We start from the raw sequence: 19330 nt of genomic DNA, 5'->3' as shown, positions 1-19330 counted from the left end.
TTGACGAAGCACTGCCCTCATTACGGGTCGGGGGTTGGTGGGGAGAACAGCTGCAGAGCAAATGGCACACTAGTGGGCATGCTGCACACGGGTGTGTGTGTGTGTGTGTGTACGACATTCCCAGCTGCCCTTAGGCTCGTCCACATAACTGAGTAGTGATCGTCTACGAGGTGCATGTTGAATAGGAGGGCTCCGTCCTACCCAGCAGCTGTATCTAGCTGCTAATTGAAGTAGGAGGGAAAAGCCCTCCAACCCAGCACAAGCCTCGCAAATTACTTCTGCTCGTTTCTCCTACCCTGTTTTTCACTAGCACATGATCAAAAAGCAGGAGCATGGACAGGAGTCCTACCCTACTTCTCATTGTGTGAACAAGCCTACTGTGTATTGGAGATGGTTCACACATTCGTGTGTCCTTTTGACCAGTGGAATATCATGTGATGGGGTGTGTGTGTGAGAGAGAGAGAGAGAGAGAGCGAGAGAGAACCAGCCATGGCAGAGCTAACACTAGAGAGGAAGCGTTTGGCTTGCATCACTTCAGATGCTGCACTTTTCTGTGTTCTCAGTTTGCATGCGCAGTGTTGCGAAATCAAGCAATGATGTGCATGTCTAAACCGGCACTAGGTCTCATTAACATTCACACCACTCTTGTTTCCTGCTTCTTCCCTCACCCCCCCCCCAGCAAATCTTTTACCCATGACACCAACCTCTTCAGCAGGCCCTCCTCCGTCTCTCAGGAAGGATTCCACTCCCGTTATTGCAAATGTGGTGTCCCTTGCCAGTGCTCCTGCTGCCCAGCCCACAGCTAATTCCAATAATGTTTTGCAAGGTAAGGCAGTCATAACTGCACTGTGTGTGTGTTCGCGTGTGTGCATGTATCTTTACCATCTAGTAGGCCCAGGTTTTTAATTCTGTTGGCTCTTGGGATAGGAACATTGGCAGCTGCCTATTTACTGAGTCAGACCCTTGGTCCACTAGCTCAGTATTGCCTACCCGGACTGGCAGCAGCTCTCCAAGGTTTCAGGCAGGAGTCTCTCCCAGCCCTACCTGGAGGTGCCGGAGTGAACCTGGGACCTCAGATGCTCCTCCACTAAGCAATGGCCCCATCCCCTAAGGGGAATATCTTACCGTGCTCATGTAGTAACCCATCCAAATGCAAACCAAGGTAGAACCTGCTTAGCAAAGGGTTCGTGCTCACTACCGCTACCAACCTTCTCCCAAAACTGGCATTTTTGTTGTTGCTGAAGGCAATAGTAGGCACAACCTAGGAGTGTTGCTTTGTGGCGTCTTTGTAGGGGGGTGGGTGTGTGTGTGTGTGTGTGTGTGTGTGTGTGTGTGTGTGTGTGTGTGTGTGTACAGAGAACCATCCATTTGGGTAAACATCACTTCCCCTCTTTCTCTGCTTTCAGGTGCAGTTCCTACTGTGACAGCAAAAATAATTGGAGATGTAAGTTTCCCCTCAGGAGAATCCCAGGGATTTTAATAAAGAGCTTTAATAAAAATTCTGTGCTCAAGATAGAGTTCTTTATCACATTCTTTTTAAAAAAAAAAGTTTTTCAATTTTTTATTATTTTTAAAAATTGATCTATATTACAATATGTCCTTTTTAAAAAAAATGTTATAAGCCGCACCGAGCAGTAGTGTACTGGAGGGGCAAGGTATAAATATTTTAAATAAATAAATAAATTCTTACATCTTTTGAGAGATATTTATGTATTTTGAGGGGAAATAGTTTATAGTCTGCCTTCATAGTCCAAAAATGGTTGCTTAATGCAGTTGACAAAATAGCCAAAGAGAGTAAAACTATGAGCTACATGCAGAGTAAAAGCAAAAGCGGCTGCAGTTTTACTACAACCAGCAGTTCACCCCAGGCAGATCATGTTTAGGTTGCAGACATCTTGCCTAAAGCAGGAAAAACTTCACCAGCTCTGACCATTGGGAAAGAAGGAGCTGGTGGGAGGAGGGCAGGTTGGCTTCCCTGGGCAGGGCGTTTTTCAGAGTTCTGCATAAAATCTTACATATAATTTCCCAGCTTAATCTTAAAGCAAAGAGAGCCGTAGGGGCTCAATAATGAGAGAGGAGGTGGTGGAGATTTGGTGGCCAGTGAGACAGGCTGGTGGCTTGTATAGGTGGCACCTGTTTAGGAAATCTGGCTAGCTGCTACTGAACATTGTTTCCTGCCTTTAAACCAGGCGAGTACTCAGACAGATGCTCTGAAGCTGCCTCCTTCACAGCCGCCTCGGCTCCTAAAGAACAAAGCCTTGCTGTGCAAGCCCATCACGCAGACCAAGGCTACCTCTTGCAAGCCTCATACACAGCACAAGGAATGCCAGACAGGTATGTGAACACAAGTTGCAGGTAGCAAAAATAAAAAATAAATATCCAAGCATAATGTGGTCAGTAGGACCAACTAAAGCAACGATTTTCTCTATTGTTTGAGCAGGGGCCACTTGGGCAAAAAAAACCCCAAGGCCTCTTGCAACAGGCGGAGGTCCCAACATAGCAGCAAGTTGGCATCAGGAGAGAGAGACCTGATAATCTGTTGTATTCGGGTAATCTGTTGTATTCCCTGGCCCCTAGTTACCTCCTAATCGCATGTGCAGCGCATAGAATAAATAAATAAAAATAAATAAATCCATGCAGAAAAACTTAGTGAGTTCAGAACGGCAGGTGTGATGAGCAAAGGAAAGCTGGCGGCTTGTTAAGGGGGTGGGGGGTGGAGTGGAATGGCATGGCATCTGCTCTTCTCCAAGGTCCTCACACAATGATTTCTTAACCTGACAGAGGAAGAAGAAGAGGTTCCGCCCAAAGTCCTCATGGTGCCTGTCCCGATTCCGGTCTTTGTGCCAGTCCCTCTTCATCTCTTCACCCAGTACACCCCAGTTCCTCTCGGAATGCCAGTACCCGTAAGTGATGTCTTTGGCGCCCTGCCAGCATGCAGTGGGCTAGCCAAAGAGAGCGAGCACATTGGGTTGCCTTGTGGTCTACCTTGGCCATACCAAATGCCTCTGTGTGTCTGTGATCCCACGGAGAGGGCCCCAAATCCCCTGTGCCAGGGGGTGCATGCTAGCGAGCAAGCTCTGAAAATCTTAAGACGTGTGGGGTCCAGTGTCCTCTCTCATTTTTTCCATCTGTGTGCAGAATGAGTTTTGTTCTGGGCGGCAGTATCAAGGCAGTGTGTGCGCACCTGCATTCAGAGTGGGGCCTTCTTTATTCAAGCTGAGTGGGATTGAAAATCAACTGAGTGGACATCAGAAAATGTGTGAGCGTGCACATATGCGCACGCCTTGGAACAGTGGTTGGGTCCCCAGATGTTGGGAGTACAACTCCAGCCATTCTGGTTGGGGCTGATGGGAGTTGTAGTCCAGCAGCATCTGGGGACCCCGCTTGGAGAACCCCTGTCAAGAGCTAAGGTGTGACTGGTTTGTGTTTAGCTAGCATCACTGAACCTGCGCTCTTTCTGAAGCGTCTGACTCGAGCCGACCAAAGTCAGCCTCGCCCAGCATTCTTTGCAAGAATCCCAGCAGGCACCAGAAATTGGCTGGCGAGTGGACCCTGAACTCTCTTTTCCCTACCTCTGCCTTCAGAGGCTTGAGGAGCTGGGAAAACCAGCTTGGGCCATGTGGCAAGCCTTAAATAAATTCAAGTTTGCATTCTACATGAGTCTGATGTTACAAGAGTTGGCTATGCTTCAGGGCTAGGGTTCTCACATGAGTGGTGTGGCTGCAAGGTCCAGGCCTGCAGGGGTTTCTTCTCCTCCCCCTTCCTTGGGAGGAGAGAGAGCTCATCTTGCAGCAGCGAGCATGCCTTGTTTCCTTTGCTAGGCAGGGTCTGCCCTAGTTTGCATTTGGATTGGAGACTGCATGTGAGTGCTGTGAACATATTCCCCCTAGGGGATGGGGCCATAACTCAGTGGTACAGCATCTGCTCTGCATGCAGAAGGTCCCAAGTTCAGTCGCTGGCGGCATCTCCAGGTAGGGCTGGGAGAGATGTCTGCCTGAAACCTTAGAGAGCTGCTGCCAGTCAGAGTAGTCAGTGTTGAACTAGATAGACCAAGGATCTGACTCATTATGTGGCAGCTTCCTGTATCCGTATATATTCCAGTTTGAGAACTACTTGTCACTGGGGAAGGATGTGTGTGGTGTCCTCGGCCAAGCCAGCCTGCTCTTTATGATGCATTGCCACAGTATGTTGTATTGGGACTCGGGCCTGGATTGTGTCAAGTGTGTCTCTGTGAGAAAGAAGCTCTTACTTTCTCACCTGGGCTCTTTCTGCCCCGAACACAGTCCTGCCTTGTAAAGATGTTTAGGAAATGTGGAGCATAGACAGTGAGTAACCATCTTCCTATCATTTTTAAAAAAACTGTTAGCATTACTTGCAGGCCATTTTTTTTAAAGGGGATGGGAAGGAATCTGTCAGCTCCCTAGATCTGTGGCCTGAAAACCAACCCAGCTACCGCAACTTGCCCTGAGTCTCTCCACACCTCCTCTCCACACTGCAAGAATCTTGCCATTGCTTAAGGCAGGGGTTCCCAGCAGGTGGTTCTCTCTGATGTTGCTTAACTACCACTCTCACCACGCAAATCGTGTGGTGATGCAAATGGCCTCTGCGCATGCGTGGAAGTAACAGAAATGGCATCTGTGCATGCACAGAGGCCTGAACCGGGCTGGCATTTGGTAGGCTGGCAGTGGTGTTGGAGGAATCCCCACCGATGTCTCCATCGGTTACGGTTAGGCTTAGACTTAGACGGCTTCTTCTGTCTGAAATTTAAAGGTAAAAAGTACTCCCCACCCCCCGCCTTACTGTAATGAATGCCCTGTATTTGTAAAGGGGATTCCTTGCTGGATTCCCCTTTACAAGTATACCCACCGAGCTGAACTGGTTCGGCTGAACTGGTTCAATGGCCAAAGCCAGACTGGGCTGGGTTGGTTTGAATCTGGTCCAGATTCAAACCAAATTGGCCAAATCAGTTCCATATACATCCCTAATCCCTAGCCAAGGTGGCCAGTAGAGATGATGGGAGTTGTAGTCCAAAGCCACCTGAAGACTGGAGTTGTGCAGCCCTGCTGTACATGAACATAAAATACACCAGCTCAATCCCTACGTACCGCCAAGCCAGAGGCTCATTTCTCTCTCTAGCGCTCTCTCTAGTTCTTGGATTCCCTAAGCAAGACACTAGTTTGCTGTTACCACTGGAGTGGCAACCTTCAGTGTACACAGGGCATGTAAGTCAGGGAGGATGGAACACATAAGCCTGAGGATCACTCATGTAACGCCAAATCATAGCTTGATGATGCATCTGAGCTGAGCCATTATCTCTTGGTTAACAATAAACCAGTGCAGTATGTGTTAAAAGGTTTCAGAGCTGCTCATAGTCCTGATCCTGTTTGGAAAGTGGAGGGTATTGCAGTCTATGAACATGGGAAGCTGCCTTATACCGAGTCACACCATTGATCCATCTAGCTCAATATTGCCAACACAGACTGGCAGCAGCTTCTCCAAGGTTGCAGGCAGGAGTTTCTCTCAGCTCTGACTTGCAGGTGCCAGGGAGGGAACTTGGGACCTTCTGCATGCAAGTATGCAGGTGCTCTTCCCAGAGTGGCCTCATCCCCTGAGGGGAATATCTTACACTGCTCACATGTAGACTCCCCTACAAATGCAAACCAGATTGGGCCCTGCTTAGCAAAGAGGACAATTCATTCTTGCTACCACAAGACCATGATTGAGGTTATTTCTTTCACTTGCTTTCCTCATAGAGAACAAAAGGAAAACCAATTGCTCATTTTGAATTGCTCAGAAGTGCATTCACCAGTTGCTCAGAAGTGCATTTTCTGCTTGCCAATTTCTCTCTTTCTCCCCCCTTCGCTCCCTGCCCTTTGCTCCCGAACCTTCCTTCTGTACAAATCAAATCTCCTGTGTAGGTGCCAGTTCCCATGTTCATCCCACCTGCCCCAGAGAACACTGGCAAGACAGTAGAAACTATTCCCGACATCAGGGAGAAGAACTCTGCTAATGCCTTTGAGGCAGATCTTCTCCAGATGGCAGAAATGATAGCAGAAGACGAGAAGGATAAAGAACACTCTCGAGGAGGTACGTGGCCTTTCTTCTGAGGAAACCTGAGGAGTTGGGGGCAGTGGGTAGGGTAACCCTTCCTAGGTGAGTTGAATGTTTTCATGGGCGTTTAGTTTGTGGTCTTCCATTGTGGTTCCCTTGTTTCTCTTTGAAAGGAGGCTCATTCACACGACCCAACCAGGGTAGAAGAACTGTTTGTACTCCTGATCCACCACTGTGTGAACTCAAAAGGCAAGGTAGAAGGAGAGGAGAGTGATCATGTGGGAGGTAGGAGCTGGTTTGGACGGGCGAACCCTAGCCATGTTCCATCCCCAGCTGGATGAAAAGCTGTCCTACCCAGCTGCCGCCTTGCATACAATCCCTCTCCCCTACTCCTACTTGCTTTGGCGTTCATACCAAAGTGGATCGGGTACACACACAGCTCTCCTCCCTGGGCTAGCGGCTCCTCCAACCCTGTTTCGGGGGTGATGAGAACAGCCCCATAGTATTGATCTACCTGAGGTGTTGTGCATCTTTTTCCACTTAATTGCCAAATTCTGCTAACCTCCAGCAATTCTGAAATCAAGCAATGTTTCATGTAACTGCAACTGGGGGTGGAGTTGCTGAGAGGGGAGGAGGGACCTCTTGCAAAACTCCCCCACCCACGAAACTTCACAGACCTTTTCACTAGTAACCTCTTTATAAAGCTGCAGGGTGAGCCCTTGCAAAACTCTGCCCTATAGAGGCTTGAGCTGGAACAGGGCAAGGGCCATAGGCCAGTGACAGAGCACAGGCTTTGCACATAGAAGCTCCCAGGTTCGATTCCTGGCACAACTAGACTGTGGGCATCTAGACAGGGAAAGACTTTTCCTGGAGTCACTGGAGGACCACTGCCTGGTAGAGGAACAGGGCCAGACGCACCAACAGTCTTATTTGGCATAGGGCGGCTTTCTGTATCCATATGGAATTGTTTAAACGTGTGGATTGTGTCTTCTCTGCATTCAGTGGTGCTTCCTTATTTCTTTCTCTCCCCCCCCCCCCCCGCCCACCACCAGGTTCCCAAACATCTGAGCATGAGCTGTTCCTGGACCCTAAAATATTTGAAAAAGGTTGGTGCTTAACTTGACTTAACGAACAATTCAACAGAAGGTTTTATTAGACCCTGCTGCCATGTGCATCTCTCAGTAATTAGGGATGTGCACCAAACCAGATTTACCAGTTCAGTTCGAGTCTGAAATGGTCTTGAACCGAACCGGGCATGTTCGTCTTTGGCACACCAAACAAGGGGTCTGGCTCGGCTCGAGTTCAGGCATGGCGGACTTACATGGCAGACTTACTGCCTTTGAGGCCTCGGAGAGTGTTATTGGGGGCCACAGGGGCTCCAGCAATTCCCCCTCCCACCCCAACCTCCCACTGGTCTCCCCGGGGCTGTTCTGGCCATTGCGGCCCTTTCTGAGGTGGCAGCGGCCATTTTGGAGGCCACCACACCTGCTCATGGGCCATTTGTGTGGCCGGGTCATGACCAAGCCACACAAATGGTCTGGGGGCGCATGCTTGGCGACCTCCAAAATGGTGCTGCCACCTCAGAAAGGGATGGAGCAGTTGGGAAACAGCCCTTTAGAAGACCGGGAGGAGGCCGGTGGGGGAAGGCGATACTGCTGGAGATTCTCCCCCCCCCTCCCCACCACGGGAGCATGTCCTGAGGCCCCAGAATCCAGCAGTGAGTAATTCTTTTAAACAACAATTTTTAACTGTAGAACCCCCCGAGCCACGCGGGGGGTGGGGCAGGGTTCAGCTCGACCTTGAGCCAGACCGGTTCAATATTGAACCAGCTCGAGGGCGAGCCAGCTCACACATATCTATCAGTAATGTGTGGCTTAAAAAAATAAATGTGGAGGGTACCAAAAAACCAATGCTGCATTTTGTTATGCTTCCCTGCCTGGTCACCAACGTTCCCTGTAACGGGTTCCCAGCTGTTCCCCAGCCAAAACCCATTGCAGCTGGGGATGATGGGAGTTGTAGTCAATAACACCTGGGAATCCCTGTTACAGGGAGCTGCGATGGTCTTCCAGCAATGACTCCTTTTTGCCACAAGTGACCAGGCAGCTGACAGGCTTGGCTTGCAGGCTTGGCTCCGCCTCCTCCCACTGGGCTTCTCTTCCTGCTTGCTCCGCCCTTCATTGCCCCTCTCCATTTCAGACCAAGGCAGCACATACAGCGGCGACCTGGAGTCCGAAGCCGTGTCGACCCCTCACAGCTGGGAGGATGAGCTGAACCACTATGCCTTACGCTCCAACACGCTGCCAGAGCCCGAACCGGAGCCGAGGCAGTTCTCGAAAAGCGAGCTGGAGCAGGACTTGGAGGCTGACTTCCCTTCAGGTTGGTCAGCTCTAGAAGGAAACACACTCAAGTAGGGGATGTGCCGCTTTTCCAGGGGTGTGTTTCCTGCACTCACGTCCCGAGCAGCATTGAACTTGATTAAATGTGGTGGCCGCTCCAGACTCCTGCTGCTCTTGGACAGCGGCTGGCCCCACCCTTCCGGCTGCCACATTTCCACTAAGTCGCTGCTTTTGTTTTGCCACTAGATTCCTTTGACCCCATCAGCAAGGGGCTGGGTCTTCACTCACGTGCGCGAGCAAGGCGGAGACACAGAGATGGTTTTCCACAGCCAAAAAGACGGGTAAGGAGGAGCGATCCCTTACTTGTAGTGGTCCAGGTCTCTGGGGCGTGCTCTCCAGCCCGTCCACTAGGGACGTTCTTTGAAGAGAGACTCTACATCATCATCATCTACATTTTATATCCCACTTTTCCTCCAAGGAGCCCAGAGCGGTGTACTACATACTTAAGTTTCTCCTCACAACAACCCTGTGAAGTAGGTTAGGCTGAGAGAGAAGTGACTGGCCCAGAGTCACCCAGCAAGTCTCATGGCTGAATGGGGATTTGAACTCGGGTCTCCCTGGTCTTAGTCCGGCACTCTAACCACTACACCATGCCGGCTCGTGGGGATGTGGCCTAGGAGACTCCTCCCACTTCCGCTCCGAGCCAGTCTCCTTCCTGCCTCTGCTGTGATTGGACGCAGATTAAAAGTCTGTCTGGAAGGCAGGGCTAAAGCCGGCTATTTGAGTAAGGGGGGCTGTTTCTTTCTTTCCTTTGGGGGGCTCCTTTATTACTTTAAGGGGAAAGCCTGTGACATTTCACAGGGCAGCATTGGTGTTCATGGGTGGGGGGTGGGGAGGTGATGGCTGCAGCCCCCCTCCCTTCTTGGCTCTCTCTTAGCACAAGTAGCCTCCCTTCTTTTGCTCCTTCTCTGAGCAAAGTCTTAGGTTGCAGACAGGAGTGTGAGAAATACATCTGTTGTCTTTGCCTGCCACAAAATTAGGTCCCAGTTAAGTGTGGGGGGAAGAGGCAGTGCATCAAAGATCTTCTCTCCCTCCCCCTGGCAATTTCCCACACTTTGTCTCTTGGTTACACTCAGCAGGACACCATAAGAACAGCGGAAACTGGCATTAGTATTTATAGCCTGTCTCGTTCTCCCAGAGCATAGGAGGGCATCCATGATGTGGATTGTGCTTGCCACTTGCTCCCATTAGACAGGGCCTGTTAAAATTAGAGCTCTTCCCATGATCCCTGGCAATAGGCCACTCCCCATTCCAGTCCTGTCTGGCCTCACAGAATGGACTTTTTCAGTCTCTTCCTAACTCCTTTAGATTTTCTTACCTTTCTAATTGGATCTGTCTCACTTACAGTTGGTCAGGAGATTGATAAAGATCAGGGCTACACAGCTTCAGCCCTCCTGCAGATGTTAGCCTACAACTTCCATCATCCCTGACTATTGGGCACTCTGGCTGGGGACTATGGGAGTTCTAGTCCAAAAACAGCTGGAGAGCTGAAGATGTACATCCCTGATAATAGATCCATAGTCAGCAACTAGTTTGGGATGGGGGGGTCATAGCAGTGCTAGAGCATCTCCCTTGCATGCAGAAGGTCCCGGGTTCAATCCCTGCCAGCATCTCCAGGTAGGGGTGGGAAAGACCCCTGTCTGAAACCCTGGAGAGCCACTGCCAGTCAGTGTAGAACAGTGGTTCCTAACCTGTAGTTCAGCAACGTCTGGGAGCACCACAACTCCCATCATCCACATCATAATAAATTGTAGCTGGGACTGATGGGGAAGTTCAGCAACATCTGGAGTATCACAGGTTTGGAGCCCCTGGTGTAGACAGTAGTGAGCTAAGTGGACCAATGGTTTAAGGCAGCTTCCCAAGTTCCTATGGGAAAACCACTTTGAGAAGGTAACAGCTTGCGTCCAGGCTACTTAAGAGAGCGCCGCCTCTGTCATAAACCCTGCTGCCTGTTACAATCTTCTGGAGAGGTCCGGTTACAGTTGCCACCGGCTCGTTTGGTGGCAACCCAGGACCGGGCTTTCTCTGTGGCTGCTCCAGGGCTTTTTAATATGCTCCCTGCTGAAATAAGAGCATCTCCTTCTCTGTTTATTTTCAGGAAGACCCTCAAGACTCTCCTGTTTTTGCAGGCTTTGAATTAGAATTAATTTTAATAATTTTAAAAACTTGTTTTAATAACTATCTTATTCTATTGTTTTTATTGTGTCATGTATTTTAGTCTGTGACTTTAAAATATTTTAAATTTTCTACACTGCCTAGAACTGTACATATCAGGTGGTGCAAAAATATGATAAATAAATAGAGTAGCTAGTAAGAGTCCCCATCCTCCAAAGTCCCACATTTACAGCTACTGCTTCCTCCACATACATTCTCTTGACACAGTGGACTGCTAGAGAAAGAAGAGCTGGCTGTGGGGCTGCAAATCTCTAATCCAGGAGGCTAATGGCCTTTGGTGTATGTGAGCCACAAAGCCACCTGTGGCTAGGGATGCCCTTTGTTGGCAGATCTCGTGGGACCCTCACACAGGAGTTTATTTATTTCTGTTTCTGTTTCTATTTCTATACTGCCCTTCATCCCAAGACCACAGGGTGGTTAACAAGATAGAACAATAAAATTAAACAAAACAAATATAAAAGCAAGATAGAACAATAAACATCAATAATAAAAGATATACACTTTCCCTTAGGGGCGGAAGAAGTCCATAGTGTCTGTGGAGCCCCGGATGCTCGTGCAGAGCTCTTACCCGGGCTGTTCTGTCTCTGGAATGAGTCTCAAGTACATGTACGGCGTGAATGCCTGGAAGAACTGGGTCCAGTGGAAGAACTCACAAGAAGACCAAGGAGACCTGAAATTTGGAGGTGATGTCTTCCTTCCTTCCTTCCTTCCTTCCTTCCTTCCTTCCTTCCTTCCTTCCTTCCTTCCTTCCTTCCTTCCTTTGTCTGTGTTGAGCTGGGGAGGCGGAAGAGGCCAGCCTGTGTGGAGATGCAGATTGTCAGGCAGCAGCTCCAGCCTGGTATACTCCCTGTGGTGTGGCCTCTGAGTTAGGGGAGGGGGTAGCCTTCACCCAGTTCCTCGATGGCCCTTCACTGGAGGCTCCCTGGTTCCACCTGCCTCTCATTCCCAGCCTGCCCCTCTTTAAATCGGAAGCCATCGGTCAGACGTCTCGTTGCCACCCCCACCCCCTGAACCCTTTATTAGCTCCCTGCCTCTGCGCTGCCTTTGTCCACTCACCCCCCTCCCGCCTCCCTTTCCCTGTGGCTCCACCGGCTCCCTTGCCCGCTGACATCATCTGAGGGTGCCGCAGCTCTGTCGCCATGCCTCTCCTTAAGGCTGCGGGATAGGTGCTGGCTCCCAGCCTGCTGCAGCAAGGTCCACCGGCACTGCCTCTCCAGGATTTCTGGCAGGAGTCTTTTCCTGCCCTACCTGGAGATGCCTGGGATTCAACCCGGGACCTTCTGTATGCAAAGCAGGTGTTACACCACTAAACCAGAGGTGTCCTCAGCAAGGGCGGCCGCTCCTCCCCGGACCCTTTCAGCGGGTGCGGTGGGTGGCAGGGCGCTAACGGCCCAACAACCCTGTTGTGAAATCTGGTAGCACTTCCACCCTTGAAACTTGTGGAATGTTTTGCTGCCAACTTACTTTTCTAAAAATCATGTTTTTAGTCCTTGAGATTCCAAATTTAGAAAACAGAATATGAAAGCATGCCTTGGCAACTTGGCAACTGATAATTAAAGAATGGGAAACCAGAAGTGTCTTCAATTGTTTTCTTTGCCTCGCAATACCTCTTGAATTCCTCCCTCCGTGTTCTCACCTCCTGTCTAAATTGCTGGCTGAATTTTGTCCTCCCAACCCTCCAAATCTCCCAAGCGCAGTATTAAAGGTGCATATATAGGCTGATCAGCGGCCTACATAAGGAAAATTACTCCAGGTAATCCCATTGAAATTAAAGTTAAGCAATGCCTCATCATGTCAGCCAATGTATTTTTGTTGCAGAATTCCCATTGTTGAATTCGGACTTTCTGAAATAGAAGAAAAGATTTGTATTTCTTTTCCCTCTTTAGCAAGGTAGATCCTGATGTTTTCCCTACCTCCATAAACGAATAATGTTGCATTGCTCATGGGATTCAAAGGGCATTTCTTTCTTATTAGCAAACTGGGCCCTCAGTTACTCAAGTGCTTTGTGTTCCCTGCAGTTCGGCCTGTGAAACTCAAAGAGGACATCCTCTCTTGTTCCTTTTCGGAGCTGAGTTTCGGCTTGTGCCAGTTTATCCAGGAGGTGCGGCGACCAAACGGTGAAAAGTACGATCCAGACAGCATCTTATACCTGTGCCTTGGAATTCAGCAGGTAATTGTCCTCCTCCAGGCAACTCTCTAATGTGACATCTGTGTGTGCTTTGAGGAGTGATCAGCAAATAAGATTGCTTGTGTGGCCATGGATGTCTGTGGGGATCCTTTCATCCTAGGGATATTTCCCTGAAGCACTGTGCCCATGAAAACATTTCAGAGACTTGCTTTATATTAATTAGATCTCTAGCTTGCACCATCCTAACGATCCTGGGCAGGGCAACAACATGCTCACAATTCTACCCTATTTTTGGCCACCAAAGCTGGTTTCGATAAAAATGTCTTGCAGCATTTCGGGAAGGTGCAGAATCTCGTCCTTTTGAGTCTGAAGGGGAAAATAATTCCGACACGAAGAGGCAGCCACTGAGAAGCCTCCTCTGTGTGCTCCTATGGGCCTGACTTCCTATATAGATGTTCTAATTAAGGCAGCATTTATAGACCAACCTTCAAAGCTGTGTGGTGGAGCATGGAGTCTAAGTGCCTATAAACAGTCCCGCTTCCTGCCCCATTTCCCAAATCAAACTGCTTTCTCGGCAACACAACTGCCTCTGTGAATGCAGAAGGTGGCTGCCTCTGTGTTAAGAGTAGAGAACAGAAGGAAGGACACGGGGAACGGCCTTCTGCTGTGTCAGACCATTGGTCCACCTGCCTCCATATTGCCTGCACTGATGGGCAGTGCCTTTCCAGGAATCTGCCAGGAGTCTTTCCCTGCCCTACCTGGAGATGCTTGGGATTCAACCCGGGACCTTCTGTATGCAAAGCAGATGCTCCACCACTAAACCACAGCCCCATCCCATCAAAGTCTGAAGCCAACAGCCTTTGTCAGCATACTTCCACATAAACCATGTGGTACACCCTCATCTGACTTTCTCCCCACTTTCTTTCTCTTGCAGTACCTGTTTGAGAATGGTAGAATAGACAACATTTTTACCGAGCCCTACTCCAGGTTTATGATTGAGCTTACAAAACTGTTGAAAATCTGGGAGCCCACAATACTTCCAAACGGTAAGAGGGCACTTTGCCTTGTCCGCAGTGTTGCTTAAGTACCTATGAGAATGTGATCTTTGGAGGAAGGTTGATGGTGCCTGCTAAATCAGAGGTGGACTGACTTCAGTCTTGCATAGTCCTTGAAAAAATGAAAAAATAAAAAAATAAATAATAATAATCTAGAGTCCCCATGATCCAAAAATATATTTTTAAAGTAAAGATGTCATTCTCAGGCTCTCTAAACCAGTACTAAAGACTCCCATATAGAATATTAGAGTTGGAAGGGACCTTCGAAGGTCTTCTAGTCCAACCCCCTGCTCAGTGCAGGAAACGGCTGCAGCATCCCTGAGATATGGTCGCCCAGCCTGTAAAGAAAGAGCCCACCATTGCACAAGGCAGTTTGTTCCTCTGTCTCACTGCTCTTGAGATTGTGCCATCAAGTCGGTGTCGACTCCTAGTGACCACAGAGCCCTGTGGTTTCTTTTGGTAGAATATAGGAGAGGTTTACCATTGCCTCCTCCCGCGCAGGATGAGATGATGCCTTTCCATATTTTCCTATATCGTTGCCGCCCAATGTAGGTGTTTCCCATAATCTGAGAAACATACCAGCAGGGATTCGAACCAACAGCCTCCTCCTCTCTAAGCTGGTTGCTTCCCTGCTGCGCCATTAGGTGGCTCTCATTGCTCTTACAGTTAGGACATTCCCTCCTAACGTCATCTTTGGATCTACTTCCATGTAATTTCAAAAAAACCCCAGCCCCCCGGTTCTAGTCCTCAGGGACCACAGAGAACAAGTCGGCTCCTCCTTCTGCGTGGCAGCTCTTCGGATTCTTGAAGACTGCCATCGCATCTGTTCTCCAGGCTAAACATCCCCAGCTCTTTTAACAGTTCCTCATAAGGCTGTTTCCAGACCCCTTCGCCATCTTTACTGCTCTCCTCTTCAAAATTCTTCTGAAAATGTGGGGCCCAGAACGGGGCCGGCCTCTTCCTTAAGGTTCACTTTGGAAGCCCTGCTCCAAGCACCTTGCCTTCAGAAGTCAGGCATTGGGGAACAACCCCCTTTCTGCACTGACACCCTTCTCTGTTGGTGGAAGGACGGCATCTCCTCCAGCTTGCTTCAAAGGCAGGGCCTGTGCTAATTAGCCAAGGTTTTAAGAGCTGAGGAATGAGCCTAGTTTTCCTGCGCTGACTGCTCCATCTCTTACCTTTTTAGAGTTCCATTTTTGTTTCCCCCAGATGTTGAACTACAAATCCCAGCCACAAATGGCCAGAGGAGGAGCTCAGGACTGGGTTTCTCACACTTGGATCCCCACAGGTTATTGGACAACAACTCCTCCCATCATTCGGCCAAAGGGGGTGGTGGGAGTTGTGAGAATGCCTGCTCTAGAAGAATCCCCCAGAACCAGCAGGTCCAAGTTGTCCCACCACAAATGGGCCCATGGTAAACATCCGCCTGTTTCTATCTCCCTCTCCCCCTTGCCCCACCCCTGCTCCTCCCAGGTTACATGTTCTCAAGAATCGAAGAGGAGCACTTATGGGAGTGCAAGCAGCTGGGTGCCTACTCCCCCATTGTCCTCCTGAACACGCTGCTTTTCTTCAACACCAAATACTTCCAGCTCAAGAACGTCAGCGAGCACATGAAGCTGTCCTTTGCCCACGTCATGAGACGCACCCGGACTCTGAAGTACAACACCAAGCTGACTTATTTACGCTTTTTCCCTCCTTTCCAAAAGCAGGAGGTAGAATCAGGTGAGCGGACTGTTTGTTTTGCCCTTCTCCTGCTATGGCAACCCATGGCTTGCTTACTTGCTTGAACCAATATGTTTCTGGGCAAAATACAAGGTGTTCATTATGGCCCTAAACGGCTTGGGCCCTTAGGCGTCTTCTTCGTCATGCACCCCACCGCCCATTGAGATCATCAGGAGAGGGTCTGTCTGCAGTTGCCACCGGCTCATCTGGTGGCTACTCGGGGATGGGCCTTCTCCACTGCTGCCCCAAAGCTTTGGACCACACTCCCTGCTGAAATAAGAGCCTCCCCATCTCTGACAGCTATTTAAAAGTCTTTAAAGACTCATCTGTTCACCCAGGTTTTTAATTAATATTGTTTTAATGGTTTTAATGCTGTTTTAAAATATTCTTTTAAAAAATTTAAATTGTTGTAATGTGTTAAACTTTTTGTTTTTGTTTTTTAAATAATGTTTTTCTTCTTCTGTTTTTATTTTGTTGTAAAACGCCCAGAGACGTAGGTTTTGGACGGTATAAAATATGTCAAACAAACAAACTGTCTGCTGGGCTGGGCATCTTCCCTGAACCTGTAGAGCAGGCTTCCCCAAACTGTGGCCCTCCAGATGTTGCTGAACTACAACCCCCAGCATACCCAGCCACAATAAATTGTGGCTCGGGATGCTGGGAGTTGTAATTCAGCAACATCTGGAGGGCCGCAGTTTGGGGACGCCTGCTGTAGAGGGTCAATAGTCCCTAGAGCAGGAGTGGGCAACCTTTGTTCTCTAGCTGCTGAACTACAGCTCCCATTGATTGTGTCCGGGGATGATGGGAGTTGTAGTTCATCCACAGCTGGAGAGCCAGGGTTGCCTACCCCTACCCTAGAATATGACACTGAGCAGAGAATTCAGCTTCCTGAGAATCTTGGCTTCCTTTTTAAAAAGCAAAACCAAAGGTTAAAACCTTTGTGGTTTAAATACAGTTTGTGCTTACAAACTGGAACCTCAGTCAAAAACCAGGATGCAAACACATTGATACTACAAACAACTACAAGTACAAATAACAGCCAATACATACATATTATGATTTTTCCAGGTAGTAACTTGTTTCAATACCTTATTAAACATAAGAATTTTTATGTGAATTGATAGTCCCAAAGGTACACAAGCTGTAGCAAAAAAGTGACTGCATGGATCTGCAGTTCCAAAATGGAGAATATATAGGGCTGGATTCCTCAGCTTAATGAAGAAACATCTAATTAGATCCCTAGAAATATGTTTCCAGACTTATTTTCAACTCTCCCCACAATCCAGTAAAGATTAACTGTTTACCAGAGTCAACCAAAACATTCTTGTGACAAATTCTCACTAGGAACTCTAGCTCTTGAATGCAGTCAATCGTACAACCACAAGAAGGGAGGGGAGAATATATACAGCACGAAGAGTCAGCTGATCTCTCACAAGAGGAATGTAAGAAAATCTGTCTCGGCTGAGGATATTTTACTCACAAGCAGTCACATACAGAATTCAATGTGTTTGTAAAGCAAGGCTATAGAACCACGTTTAAATCCCTTCTATCTTTCATTCCCAGTGGATACTTGGTGTGCAGAGTAGTAATCCAAGATGCTTCTCATTGTGCTAGTAACAGATCCAAAGATTGTCTTTTTATAAGGATGAGGCTTGATTCATTCCAAAGTGGGGCAGGGTGGGTGGGGAGAGAAAGAGGGGGGGAGAAGCAAGCCCAAAATGTGGTGGTTTCTTTTTTTAAAAGCAGCTTTCTAGTCCTTATGGTTAGAAAGAAACTCTTGAAAGAAAGGCAGATTTTGGCCTGATGAAGCCTCAAAGCCAGAGTAAGAGTGGCTGAATTAGATTACCACGGGTGTGAGAGTGTGGGGCTTCCGTCCCTCCTGCATTCTGCTTTGTCCATCATAATTAGCAGAAACAGAATCCATTGTGTAAAACAAAAGAAGGCCTGAAAGTATTCTGAATTTGCATAATCTATAACTATTGCAGAATCTGGGTAACAGTGTGTGTGCTCAGGCATACACAAAACTAATTATTTTTTCCTTTGCATCATTACCCCCTTTCCTATCCCTCTTTGCCCATCTTCCAGAAAAATTAGTGGGCAAAAGAAAACGCCATGAGGGTGATGAAGTCCCAACAGCAGTGGAGATGGTCGAGAACACTGACAACCCTTTGCGGTGCCCAGTTCGGCTCTATGAATTCTACTTATCAAAGTGGTAAGTGATGCCACCTCCCTTTGTTTCATTCCCTTCCATTCCTCAAACAAATCTGTGGTTGGAAGACCCTCTTACAGAGGGACGCTTTGTAGCTGACGACAGAGAAGGAGGCCAGTCCTCACCCCCATCTCTCCATAGATATTCCCCTCAGCCAAGTTCATGAATCCTCCCCCAATCCAAGTCCAAAATTAGAGTTGCAGACTGATTAGTTGGGTGGGAGAAGAATGTGCACCTCATGCCCTAGAGATAGCCCTAATCCCAGTCAGTAGCACAAATCCAAGAACCACAGTTTCTCAAACTTGGGTCCTCAGATAATCTTGGACAACCCCCCAAATCTCCATTATGGCTATGGAGGATGAGAATCCCAACAACATCTGGGGACCCGTGTTTCCCTCCAAAGCGTGTGTGCGTGTTCACACTTTTTTTTTTTTTTTAAATGTCCACTCAGTTAATTTTAGATCCCATTCAGGTTGAATCAGGAAGGCCCCACTCTGAATGCAGGTGCGCACACACTGCCTTGATCCTGCTACCCCGAACAAAACTTATTCCGCAGACAGATGAAAAAAATTAGAGAGAACACTGCTGGAGACCCAAGTTGGAGAACCCGTGATGTAAACACTGCTGGAAACCCAGTGGAGGAGTTTTTACAAAACACTGAAAAAGAAGGGCCCGCCTTGGGTTAAGCAACTGGCTACCCGAAAGCTCAATCTGGTCCTCAAGAGCTTCTGTTAAAAATTAACAAAAAACTAGCTACTGGTCGCCACCTAATGGTGCAGCGGGGAAGCAACCTGCCTAGAGAGCAGGAGGCTGTTGGCTTGAATTCCCGCTGGTGCAATTCCCAGAACATGGGAAACTTCTATATCGGGCAGCAGCAATATAGGAAGGTTTCATACTGCGCAGGAGAAGGCAATGGTAAACCACTCCTGTATTCTACCAAGAAAACCACAGGGCTCTGCGGTTGCCAGGAGTCGACACTCACTCGATGGCACAATCTCTAGCTACTGGTCAGCCCTGCAAAAAATAAAATTAAACTAAAAATGGAGGTCCAAAGTTAGTGTAGTGGTCAGAACTGTTTGAGTGTCGGACTAAGACCAGGGAGGCCCGCGTTCCAGTCCCCATTATTCAGCTAGTCACTTTGCTCTCAGCCTAACTTACCTCACATGGTGGTTGCAAGGGTAAACATAGCCATGTCCTCTACTCTGGGCTCCCTGGAGGAAGAGCGGAATATGAATGGAAGTAAGTAAATGAATAAATATACTGCAGAGGCGAAGAGACGGTGCTGTGAATCCCAAAGGGCTGTGTTCAGATTGGCTCCTTCAGAAACTGCTCAGGTGGCCTTCAGCAAGGCGCTGCCCTCTCGGCTTCATTGCCTGCCCACATCTGCTGCACTGGGATAACAATTGCTTGTCCATGCTTTACAGTGTATTTGCATTCATGCTGTATGTACAAGTCATCCTAAGCATGTGTGTGTTTGATGGCTCTAGGCCACCTCCAGCCTCAGAGGCACGATGCCTCTCAATACCAGTGACAATGGAGTAACAACAGGAGAGAGGGCATGCACATACCTCCTGCCTGTGGGCTTCCCAGAGGC

At 48.5% G+C, this 19330-nt stretch overlaps 1 protein-coding gene across 5 annotated transcripts in view; it reads left to right on the top strand.

The window, feature by feature from the left end:
* Nucleotides 1–19330, top strand: part of ZMYM4 (zinc finger MYM-type containing 4) — a 74255-nt gene that overhangs the window by 50619 nt on the left and 4306 nt on the right. For all 5 annotated transcript variants that reach the window (XM_053268027.1, XM_053268030.1, XM_053268028.1 and 2 more), the window contains 13 exons: nt 680–826; nt 1407–1444; nt 2190–2334; nt 2782–2903; nt 5919–6087; nt 7104–7157; nt 8248–8427; nt 8634–8728; nt 11134–11305; nt 12641–12792; nt 13685–13796; nt 15279–15527; nt 17613–17739. In XM_053268027.1, coding sequence (XP_053124002.1) covers nt 680–826; nt 1407–1444; nt 2190–2334; nt 2782–2903; nt 5919–6087; nt 7104–7157; nt 8248–8427; nt 8634–8728; nt 11134–11305; nt 12641–12792; nt 13685–13796; nt 15279–15527; nt 17613–17739 — 1762 coding nt within the window. The remainder of the gene's footprint in view (nt 1–679; nt 827–1406; nt 1445–2189; nt 2335–2781; nt 2904–5918; nt 6088–7103; nt 7158–8247; nt 8428–8633; nt 8729–11133; nt 11306–12640; nt 12793–13684; nt 13797–15278; nt 15528–17612; nt 17740–19330) is intronic.

Source organism: Hemicordylus capensis, chromosome 7, assembly GCF_027244095.1.
Source record: "Hemicordylus capensis ecotype Gifberg chromosome 7, rHemCap1.1.pri, whole genome shotgun sequence".
Classification (NCBI taxonomy): domain Eukaryota; kingdom Metazoa; phylum Chordata; class Lepidosauria; order Squamata; family Cordylidae; genus Hemicordylus; species Hemicordylus capensis.
Note: the sequence above shows the minus strand (reverse complement) of the source record. Positions and strands in the feature narration are given on the sequence as shown.